The 12,563-nt window shown below is 42.8% G+C and overlaps 1 protein-coding gene across 1 annotated transcript in view; it reads left to right on the top strand.

Moving 5' to 3' along the window:
• The window catches only part of LOC146364362 (voltage-gated potassium channel subunit beta-2-like), a 196,451-nt gene that overhangs the window by 155,670 nt on the left and 28,218 nt on the right, over nt 1–12,563 (top strand). Inside the window, exon 11 of the mRNA XM_084916417.1 lies at nt 4,188–4,308. Within this exon, the coding sequence (XP_084772543.1) occupies nt 4,188–4,308 (121 nt within the window). The remainder of the gene's footprint in view (nt 1–4,187; nt 4,309–12,563) is intronic.

The following is a 12,563-nucleotide window of genomic DNA, read 5'->3' as shown; positions in this document are numbered from 1 at the left end:
GATTGTTAAGTGGCTGACAGAACCAAAGACTGAGCTACAGGTAGCGGGGACACTGGAGACTGAGCTACAGGTAGCGGGGACACTGGAGACTGAGCTACAGGTAGTGGGGACACTGGAGACTGAGCTACAGGTAGCGGGACACTGGAGACTGAGCTAGTGGCAGCTGGGCAGGTGACACTAGAGACTGAGCTAGTGGCAGCTGGGCAGGTGACTCGGGCAATGCTGAATTTTTAGTCTCTAGGGGTCCACAGGCAGCTGAGGGAGGAAACTCAGCCTCTGGGGAGGCCCTGGAGAACATTTCAATTACTGCAACATTACCACTTAATGTCTTTGAATGAGTGTCAGTAGTCCAAGAAATGAAACATTCGGGTGCACACTGAACAGTCTCTTGAGGTGGCAGCTTGGAAAATAAAACAGTCTTAGTATCATCAGAGCTGGGGTTAATTGTCTCTGGGTTGAAAGCCACAGCTTTAGCACACTCTGGGATAGCTGATACGGGGTTAACAGACTCAGAGAGAGTTAATCCAGGCTCAGAAGAAGCAGAAGAAACACAGGTTGGTATTTTTAAGACTTCTGTTTTCTCAGAAGTCTTAAAAATACCAACCTGGGAGAGGTCACATACTATGAAGGTAGATAAGTTACGCATATTAGCTCTCATCAACACACCCTGAACAACCCCAGAAGAAAAAGTCCCAAAGGTCAAACCAGTAATATTGTCCTTTTTAATCAACACAGTCGGCCGCTCTGATATCCCGAGGTCCGACTGTGGTCAGGGGCGTCGACGGCGTAAGCACCGTTTCCCTTTCAAAGGCTGGGCCGATGGGCCGGGCAGCGAAGCATTAGTTGCTGGGTGGGTGGTAGCAGCCGGGGGTGAAGGTGAAGCTTGATCAGAAGAAATTCTGTGCGAGCAGGTGAAGTGAGCCAGGGGAGACCAGAAACCAATTGCTGTAACCGGTTAGCCACAGCTTAGCGAAATTCTTTCCCCTCATGCTCCAGTAACAAATTAATTAATTTGTCCACAGAGCTAAACACCATATAACGCAGACAAACCAGCAACTAACAGAGGCAGACACAAGGCTTAAATACACAGAAGGATACCAAGGGAATGAAACGTGTTGGGAGTAATTAGACATGACGGGACAGGGGAAACAAAAACTAAACACACTAACATCAGCCACGGACCTTCAAAGTAAAACAGGAACTCACACATGAAAAGACACAGACTTAGAAACACTGACTTTACACAGAGGAATACACATGCAGAAATGACTAAACACTAAACTGAGGAAGAACAGAACCAAAAACCAAAGAGCAAGAAAACCAGAACCAAAATACATCACAATAATAGAAAGCACAAAACGCTGGGTCAACAGACCCAGGATCATGATTATTCTATTCTATTCTGTTCTATTCTATTCTATTCTATTCTATTCTATTCTATTCTATTCTTTGTGAATTTACACAGCTGAATTCAGCAAGATGTAAGCAGATGTTTCGTATCTATTTTCATTCTTTACACTGACAGTATAGTATTAACACTATCTTTATACCGGACAGTATACAATTGGTATAAAGGTGGAATTCAGTCTAATCTAAGCATCATCAGTTATAATTCAAAGTATTAATTAATCTCTGTGTGGCTGGGTGTGGTTTGTGGCTCAGCTGCAGAGGATGGATGGAACAGTGGGTTTCATCCATCCTCACACACTTGATATCGATCATACAATCATGTCCCCCCTTTTGAGGATGTTGCTGGGACCGGAGAGGAGATCTGTGCATGGTGTGAACCCAGATGAGGACATCTGGAAAGCTTTTGCAGGGAATGCAAATAAAACAAACTGTGTGGGTCCCAACCCAAGCCACCAGTAATTTGGACCTGTGACAGATCCAGCCAGCTGAGGTCCTGGCCCATATGGTGGGTGAGCTGGCGGCCATGCAACAGGAGCAGGCAGTGGTGTTTTACCGCCAGTTGTAACAGTGGCAGGACCAGTCTGAACCCTGGATAAAGGTGTTAGAGAGTCTGATTGCTTGGGCTGGTTCCCTGCTGACACTGCCACCAGGAGGTCTTTCAGGTCATGGCAGAGCCATGCCATTGGAGGAGGAGTGGGCACTGAGGTTGCTCCCGCTGAGGTCCAACGAAGCCCAGGCAGCGCCTCTCAGCTTGCCCTTGCCCTAGGTCTCACGCCAAAAGATTATCATTAGCGTTTCCGGGAGGGCTGGATGGAGCCAGAGGACTGGCTTTTCACCTGGCATAGGCAAAAAACCGGCAGCAGTCGCAATTGGCCACGAACCTCCTTCGCTCTGCTGTTGCTCCACAGGTCCCAGGTAGTGGGACTGGTGTTCTGTGTCGCTGGCCCTCCAACACCTTCCCTCTTAATGATACACTGTATGTCTCTCTAAGGTGCTGAGGGGGTATACACCAGGCTATGGTGGATGCAGATCCTGGTCCAGCAAACCCTTGTTTGGCCCAGGGCATTGTTGGAAGCAAAATAGGTGGAGATTAAGTTGTGCATGAGGATGTACACAAATATCCCATAGTTCTGCTGCAAATAAAATACAAGGGCAAAATGCATAGTGTAAAGGCTATAGTTAGTACATGCCTGACTTACTCTAACTATATGTTATATCTGGGGACAGTTTCGCCTAGGTTTAATAATTGCATGTTTACGACCTTTAGCAGCATGTAGTGTGTGCGCTGCACTGACTGTTGAGGTGACTTTGGAACTTTATTTTTTACAATAATTATAGATGTTTTAAGGCTGTAAAACCCCTCACTACACACTTTATACACTTTTCTCAGACAGGCATGAATAGTGAGGAACCACTGTAAGTTAAATTCGAATCTGAATTGCTCAGATTCAATCTCAATTGCTCAACTCAAATAAAAGCTTCTAAAATTGAATTTGAATTAGCCTAATTTGAAATCCAATGTACTGGTTTGAAAATGATTGTCACTAAATGAAGAAATTTAATTTAAAATTGTATTCCAGTACATTCCGGTACATGTATTCCGTTACTCCCCAACACTGCATGCATCTATAGTAACATTAAATGACCAGTGGGTTGCACGGTATGGAGTGACACAACAGTATCCAGTGTAGTGGTTTATGTGCAAACATACCATTAACACTGACACAAATACAAGAAAACAGCCTTTGAATAGCTGTCCACTATAGTGACTACTATGCATGAAAGGGTTAAAACACTCAAACTTCAATGAAAGAGGTGATCATCACTTTTATATGCTCAAGTGCATAGTGTGGAGGACCTCATAAGGCCTTAGGGCAATCAGATGTAAAATACAACATTTATGTGTGTTTTAAATTGTAAGTCCATCACATTTGACTCCTTCTGGGGGGTGGGGGGGCCTTTGGACCTTGGGCCTCTGGGCCTGGGGCTCGGTCCACTTTGGCGTGGCTAGCTGCTGGCAGAGCCCACAGGCACGTCACTGCAGCTCCCTGTGGCTTCTGCATGGTGACTGCTGGCTGACTCCACACCTAAGGCTCCTTTCAGCTCTTTCCCTGAGGGTGGCACCGTTGCCCCTCTGATGGTCCTTCTTAGGCTTTTATGCTCTGGGAACCTCTGGATGTCTGGGCCTGGATCTCCTCCATGCCTGTTTCATGCGCCGGGGACATGGCTATGGCTTCCCACAGCCCTCTAGCAGATCATTACATGGAGAAACCTTTTGAATACAAGTGTGGTCATGTGTTTACACAGGTGTCCTGTGGTCCTCACAGACACAAACTATGTCTTCCTTGGCTGCTACCTCAAAGCACATTGTGTGCTTGTGTGGTCTTGCATGCTGCACAATAACATTCAATATCTACGTACTTGCAATGGTGTTGTGTTTATTATATTGCTTTTTTTCCCCTCTTTTTTCGTTTTTGCTTTTCTCTCAACAGGTGATCAGGGGATTTTTACATTTTTTTTTTTTAAATGTCTTCTCTCACTGTTTCTTTCTTTCTTTCTTTCTTTCTTGTCCCCCAGTCATATGTGTCCTATCTGCAAAAACTTAAAAATAAATTAATTAATTAATTTAAAAAATCGAGAAACAAGGTTGTGCCTACATTACATGCTTCCACTTAAATGGATTGGATTACTCAGTACTTACTGAAACAGAGTCAGTTTCTTGGTGAAAATCATGGACCAATAAAAATGTTTGGTGCTTTTTCCTCTATTATTTGTAGGAGGCATACTCTGTGGCACGACAGTTCAACATGATCCCTCCAATTTGTGAACAGGCAGAGTACCACATGTTCCAAAGAGAAAAGGTTGAAGTGCACCTTCCTGAACTCTTCCACAAGATAGGTAAGCAAGCCACCACTGATATGTACAGCATCATGTCCCAAAAATTATGACTGTTCATTCTTAACTCTAGAACACTTAATGGAGTTTGTAATCCTATCAATATTACTTGCACATGGAGAAAAATTACCTGACCTTGGTGTTCTAAATTTAATTAGTATGGATATGTTAATGCATTTTCTAAGATATTCAATCAGCAATGCTAATATCTGATCCTTGTTTATCCAAATGTTCTCTATTACATCAAAACTATCTCCACTTGTGTTGAGCATGTGTGGGGGAATATACCTATGTGAAGTGTTGGGAAGGTTACTTTTAAAATGTATTCTATTACAGATTACAGAATACATGCCTCAAAATGTATTTTGTAGTGTATTCCGTAACTTTACTCAATGAGAATAACGTATTCTGAATACTTTGGATTACTTAATATATTATCAAGCTTTTTACAACTACATGGATCTACTATTGCTATGTGATTTATTACTATTACTGAGGGTTACTCACCATACCAATACCAACTAGATCTTTAAATCTTAATATCAAATGAGTAACAGTAGGGTGGACATTAGGTAAGGCTGCGATTTTTTGCAGTGATCTCGTATAGAAAATTATTCAGCACGTATATAAAACAGGTCTGTTGCTCCGAACCGTAGTAAAGGGACCTCTGGCTAATACGTCTGGTTCCGTGTCGACCTCGTAGCCGAAAGATTACAAAAGCTCATTACAAAACAAAGACAGCTTCTTCGTTAGCACTTGTCTGGGACAACTTTGCTAGCGAGAGACAGAGAGAGGCATTGAAAGGCTGCTTATTGTTTCGGAGGAAAACACGAACACAGTGTACAGTCAAGTCTTTTTGGCTGCAGTGGTTGTTATTATATTTACATGCTTCCATCTCCCGTCTCTGCTCAGTGATAACTCGTACTTTTCAACTCTCCTATTTTTGCACATAACGGGTATAGGGCAATGCTTGGAACACTCTGCTCATATCACCTTCATATTAAATAACTTTTTGAATAATAATTTTAAACAATATTTCTTCATGTGGGCCACAAGGTGGGGTGACATGGACCGCGAAATTGACACACAGGCATCAGAGCCTCTTAATGCGTGTTTTGTTTGGGATTCCACCAGTGTGGAATTACCAAAAACAGAGAGAGCAAAGCCTAACATATGAAACAGGAAAAGACCGCCATGTAATCCATTTATTTCAACAAAGTAACTGTATTCTGAATACTACCTTTTAAACGGTAACTGTAATGGAATACAGTTACTCATATTTTGTATTTTAAATACATAACACGGTATATGTATTCCGTTTCTCCCCAACTCCCCAACACTGCCTACTGCTGTGAAATCAGTTACACCCAGGTTCTTTTATTCCTCGGGCATCCAGAGACGGCACCGGAACTCATTAATCATTTTCACAAAAACCTTTATTCATCTTCATTCATCTTCATTTAAGCATGCATCTGCTAGAAGGGGAGATGTGCACGGCCTATGTCCCTCTGCAAATCTTCTACTCCTCTGTCTGTGAAACACAGTTTTGTAGAAGTGACCCCATCATAAAACCCCCATGGTGTGCTGCAAACTCTGTCTGTGTGTATGCACGAGCACGTGAGTGCCTGTGTGTGCGCGTACCCGTTTACTCTCTAAACAATTACACACACTCTCAGGCCTACAACTAAGCCAAACTAAAACACAGACAAATCCTTCCTTATTCCTCTGATCTAAACAAATTTAACACATCATATTATAATAATTATTTTCTTGTACTCACACTACCTGTGGTTAGGGATGGGTATCGTTTAGGTTTTATCCGATACTGGTGCCAAACTGGTACTTTTGAAATGGTGCTGGTGCTTAAACGGTGCTTGAACCGGAGCTTAGAGAAATGCGAACACAAACTTTGTCCAAAAAACCTCTTATGTTTTTATTTTTAGCAGTCTCTTTTTTTCTGCAAAATGATAACCAAGTTAGCCTTTTCTGTTGATACAACATACCTCCTTTGGTTGGAACCGGTGGCTAGGGCTAGGGCTAGGACTCTCCTATTTCAATTCAATTCAATTCAATTTTATTTATATAGCGCCAAATCACAACAAAAGTCGCCTCAAGGCGCTTCATAGATACAGAGAAAAACCCAACAATCATATGACCCCCTATGAGCAAGCACTTTGGCGACAGTGGGAAGGAAAAACTCCCTTTTAACAGGAAGAAACCTCCAGCAGAACCAGGCTCAGGGAGGGGCGGCCATCTGCTGCGACCGGTTGGGGTGAGAGAAGGAAGACAGGATAAAAGACATGCTGTGGAAGAGAGACAGAGGTTAATAACAGATATGATTCAATGCAGAGAGGTCTATTAATACATAGTGAGTGAGAAAGGTGACTGGAAAGGAAAAACTCAATGCATCATGGGAATCCCCCGGCAGCCTACGTCTATTGCAGCATAACTAAGGGAGGATTCAGGGTCACCTGGTCCAGCCCTAACTATATGCTTTAGCAAAAAGGAAAGTTTTAAGCCTAATCTTAAAAGTCGAGATAGTTTCTGTCTCCCGAATCCAAACTGGAAGCTGGTTCCACAGAAGAGGGGCCTGAAAACTGAAGGCTCTGCCTCCCATTCTACTTTTAAATACTCTAGGAACAACAAGTAGGCCTGCAGAGCGAGAGCGAAGTGCTCTAATAGGGTGATATGGTACTACAAGGTCATTAAGATAAGATGGGGCCTGATTATTTAAGACCTTGTATGTGAGGAGCAGGATTTTGAATTCAATTCTGGACTTAACAGGAAGCCAATGAAGGGAAGCCAAAACAGGAGAAATATGCTCTCTCTTTCTAGTCCCTGTCAGTACTCTTGCTGCAGCATTTTGGATTAGCTGAAGGCTTTTCAGTGAGTTTTTTGGACATCCTGATAATAATGAATTACAGTAGTCCAGCCTGGAAGTAATAAATGCATGAACTACTTTTTCAGCGTCACTCTGAGACAGGATATTTCTAATTTTAGAGATGTTGCGCAAATGGAAGAAAGCAGTCTTACATATTTGTTTAATATGTGCATTGAAGGACATGTCCTGGTCAAAAATGACTCCAAGGTTCCTCACAGCGTTACTGGAGGCCAAGGTAATGCCATCCAGAGTATGAATCTGGTTAGATACCATATTTCTAAGATTTTCAGGGCCGAGTACAATAACCTCAGTTTTATCTGAATTAAGAAGCAGAAAGTTAGCGGCCATCCAGGTCTTTATGTCTTTAAGACATTCCTGCAGTTTAACTAATTGGTGTGTGTTATCTGGCTTCATGGACAGATAGAGCTGGGTGTCATCTGCATAGCAGTGAAAATGTATGCTATGTCTTCTAATGATGCTGCCTAAGGGAAGCATGTATAATGTAAACAGAATTGGTCCTAGCACTGAACCCTGTGGAACTCCATAATTAACCTCAGTGTGTGAAGAGGACTCTCCATTTACATGCACAAATTGGAGTCTATTAGATAGATATGATACAAACCACTGCAGTGCAGTACCTGTAATACCTACAGCATGTTCTAATCGCTCTAATAGGATATTATGGTCAACAGTATCGAACGCTGCACTGAGGTCTAGCAGGACAAGCACAGAGATGAGTCCACTGTCAGAGGCCATAAGAAGATCATTTGTAACCTTCACTAAAGCTGTTTCTGTGCTGTGCTGAGCTCTGAAACCTGACTGAAACTCTTCAAATAAACCATTCCTCTGCAGATGATCTGTTAGCTGTTTGACAACTACTCTTTCAAGGATTTTTGATATGAAAGGAAGGTTGGAGATTGGCCTATAATTAGCTAAGACTGCTGGGTCTAGAGATGGCTTTTTTGAGTAAAGGTTTAACTACAGCCAGCTTGAAGGCCTGTGGTACATAGCCGATTATTAGAGATAGGTTGATCATATTTAAGATCGAAGAATTAATTAATGGCAGGACTTCTTTGAGCAGTTTTGTAGGAATGGGGTCTAAAAGACACGTTGATGGTTTGGAGGAAGTAATTATTGAAGTTAACTCAGAAAGATCAATTGGAGAAAAAGAGTCTAACTTAACATCAATGGTACTAAGAGTAGCTGTAGATAATATTACATCTGTGGGATGATTACTGGTAATTTTTTCTCTAATGATAAAAATTTTATTTGTGAAGAAGTTCATGAAGTCATTACTAGTTAACGTTAAAGGGATGGTTGGCTCAACAGAGCTCTGACTCTTTGTCAGCCTGGCTACAGTGCTGAAGAGAAACCTGGGGTTGTTCTTATTTTCTTCAATCAGTGATCAAGATGTTCTGGCTTTGCGGAGGGCTTTCTTATAAAGCAGCAAACTATTTCTCCAGGCTAAATGATGATCCTCTAAATTTGTGACACGCCATTTCCTCTCCAGATTATGAGTCATCTGCTTTAGGGTACGTGTTTGAGAATTATACCACGGAGTCAGGTACTTCTGATTAGAGACCTTAGTTTTCACTGGAGCTACAGTATCCAGAGTCGTACGTAGTGAGGAGGTGAAATTATTAACAAGATAATCGACCTCTGTTGGGGTAGCGTTCAGATAGCTGCTCTGCTCTGTGTTGGTACAGGGCATTGAAGATGATAACAGTGGGTGGATTATATTCTTAAACTTAGTTACAGCGCTTTCAGAAAGACATCTACTTTGATAAAATCTACTCTCCACCGCTGTGTAATCAATTATTGTAAATGTAAATGTTATCAGGAAATGATCAGACAGGAGAGGGTTTTCAGGAAACACTGTTAAATGTTCAGTTTCTATGCCATATGTTAAAACAAGATCTAGAGTGTGATTAAAGTGGTGGGTGGGTTCTTTTACATTTTGAGAGAAGCCAATTGAGTCTAATAACAGACTAAATGCCATGTTGAGGCTGTCATTTTTAGCATCTACATGGATGTTAAAATCACCCACAATAATTATTTTATTTGAGCTCAGAACTAAATTAGATATAAAGTCTGAGAAATCAGACAGAAACTCTGTGTAAGGCCCAGGTGGACGATAGATGATAACAAGTAAGACTGGTTTCTGAGTTTCACAGCTGGGGTGGACAATGTTAAGCATCAGGCTTTCAAATGAATTAAAAGTCTGTCTTGGTCTTTCATTAATTAATAGGCTGGTGTGAAAAATTGCTGCCACACCGCCCCCTCGGCCTGTGCTTCGAGGTTTCTGGTAGTTAGAATGACTCGGGGGTGTTGATTCATTTAAACTAACATAATCATCCTGCTGCAACCAGGTTTCTGTAAGGCAGAGTAAATCAATTTGTTGATCAATTATTAAGTCATGTACTAACAGAGACTTGGAGGAGAGAGACCTAATATTTAATAATCCACATTTCACTGTTTTACTCTTTGGTTCAGATGTGGATACTGTACTGTTCTTTCTTTGTAATTGTTTATGTTTAAGTTGTTTGTTGCTGGTTTTTAGTTTGTTTTTTGTCTTTTTGGAAGCTGACACAGTCTCTATGGAGATGGGTTTTTGGGGGGGTAGCAGGAGGAGAGAAGCTGCAGAGAGGCGTGTAAGACTGCAACTCTGCTTCCTGGTCCCAACTCTGGATAGTCATATTTTGGGGGGTTTAATAAATTTGTCCATATTTCTAGAAATGAGAGCTGCTCCATCCAAAGTGGGATGGATGCCGTCTCTCCTAACAAGACCAGGTTTCCTCCAGAAGGTTTGCCAATTATCTATGAAGCCCACATCGTTTCTGGGACACCACTCAGACAGCCAGCAATTTAAGGAGAACATGCGGCTAAACATGTCACTCCTGGTCTGATTGGGGAGGGGACCAGAGAAAACTACAGAGTCCGACATTGTTTTAGCAAAGTTGCACATCGATTCAATATTGATTTTAGTGACCTCCGATTGGCGTAACCGGGTGTCATTACTGCCGACGTGAATTATGATTTTACTGAATTTACGTTTACCCTTAGCCAGCAGTTTTAAATTTCCTTCAATGTCGCCTGCTCTGGCCCTGGAAGACAATTGACTATGGTTGCCGGTGTCTCTAGCTTCACATGTCTGAGAACAGAATCACCAATTACCAGAGTTTGACCCCCGGCGGGTGTGTCACCGAGTGGGGAAAAACGGTTTGGGTTCTATTTGGGTTCTTGGGGCATGTTGCTAACTCCAGGTTCGATAACACGCACCACACCCGCAGTATATGTGCTTGGTGTGAGGTCTTGCAGCAAGCTATCAAATATGGTGCTCTTCTCGGCTTTTAAAAAAACGCTATGCGTGTTTCATCAGATTCGAGGTGTTACCTCCTTTGCACAGTATCACCTTAGGCTGCTGAGTTTGCATCTTCAGGCTGCTGAGTTTGCATCTTTTGCTGTGAAGTACAGCCAGACTTTTGACCACTTCGCCTTGGGCATTTTTAATCTGTAGCTCTGCTCTAAAAGAACGCACATACCTGGGCCTGCCTACTATCCCTGGAAAGGTAAAATGTTTGGCTAGAATCGAAAATGTATGACATCTCAGGGGAAAAAAGCACCGAAATAAAGCACCAAAATGCACTGGGTGCCATAATGGCACCGGATATCGGTACCCATCCCTACCTGTGGTACTATGTGACTGTGTGCGTGGGTTGTGACTGTGTGTGTTGTGATAGTGTTGTGATAGTGGTTTTTGGGACCTGTTTCCGGGTTGGGTTCCCCTGCATCCTGCATGTATTGTTTTATCTTAATTTAGAAATGTAATTATTGACAAGAGTCAACAAGCACTGATAGTGTAATCTACAGCTGTGGCCAAACGTTTAGAGAATGAGAAGTCTTGGGGTTTTTTTTGTTTGTTAAAGTTTCTTTTTACAAACTTTGCTGTTTCAGTAATAGTTGTATACCATATTATATCACTTCAAACAGAGGTGATCCAGTAATGCTACACTAATGAATTAAACTATTCACTTTAGCTAACGTTATTAAGTTAGCTGAAGAGTTGTGTTGGGATGTTGTGCAAGACATTAATAAACCTAAAATACAATGTTTTGGACATTCATTTGTATGTTTCCCTACTGTAGGGGGCTCTGAGAGGGTACAATATGACAACTGTGGAATTCTATAAGAAACAGTCAATCATATTTGTTTGTCAAAGCTGAACCAAGGGCAAACTACGCTAAATCATAAGCATAAAAGTTACTGTACAACTATCATTTTTTAACATGACGCTTGTTCTTATACATGTGATACATTTATTACCAACCAGAGAGTTTATCTGCTGACTTCTGAAGTCTTAATCCAGCTCTAGCTCAAGATAATGTAGATTCCCATCAGTAACACTTTCGGTCCGCTGGTAAAATGTAGTTCTATTAATCTGCGCTCAATTACCCTGGAAGAGGAACTGGATGCAAGTAACAAAAAAAAGAATTTTGGAACTGAAATTCCAACTGAAACTGAATGGTGATAAATTAAACTGAAATTATTCAAGAGCTACATTTTTAAAGGACAAAATACAGTTTCAAAGCAAATGAATTAACTTCAAATTCAGTTTCTGATGGCACAAAGTTCTGCCCATAGTACTGGCCATGTTCCTGGCACTTCGGCACTTCCTGTCTCGATTGCGTGGTTGTCTAGACAGACAGCACAGTTGCCGCGGCCTATATCAACCAGCAGGAGGGGCTGGGCTCTCCTCCCCTCTGCAAACTGGCCGCCCAGCTGCGGCAGTGGGCTCACTGCCAATTCCTCTCCCTCTGGGCAGTTCATGTGCCAAGTTCCCTGAACATGGCAGCAGACATTATGTCCAGGGGCAGTCCATGCCCAGGGGAGTTAAGGGCAGAGGCTGACTTCTTTGCCTCCAGGGAATTGACACACTTGCCCTCTGTACTTCTCCCTGAAGTCCGACGACACCCCTCTAGGGTGAGGTGCCCTCGTGCATCCCTGGCCCCAGGCACTCCTTTACACCTTCCCCCCTTTCTCCCTCCTCCACTCGGTCCTCCGCCCTGGTTTTAAGTAATCCCACCCCTCCTGGAACGCATGCCCTGGGACCTCCTGCCCCAGGCCGGAGGGTCGCTCTTCCATCCTTTCCCCGCAAGGCTGCGGCTGATGGCCTGGCCCCTGAGGGGGAGAGGCTGCGCTCCTTAAGACCTCCTGCCCCTGTCGTGAACACCATGCAGGAATCTTGTGCACCATCCACGAGGGCTTCCTACTGCTATCACTGGGGACTGTTTGCTTCCTGGTGCGTGGTCCACAGGCTGGACCCCATGGTGTGACAGTTGATGCCATGGTGGTCCATGGACTGGACACCCAAGGTGCC

This window comes from Perissodus microlepis, chromosome 20, assembly GCF_051167445.1.
Source record: "Perissodus microlepis isolate ML-2025 ecotype Zambia chromosome 20, ASM5116744v1, whole genome shotgun sequence".
NCBI lineage: Eukaryota > Metazoa > Chordata > Actinopteri > Cichliformes > Cichlidae > Perissodus > Perissodus microlepis.
This window is presented reverse-complemented; position numbering and strand designations above follow the sequence as displayed.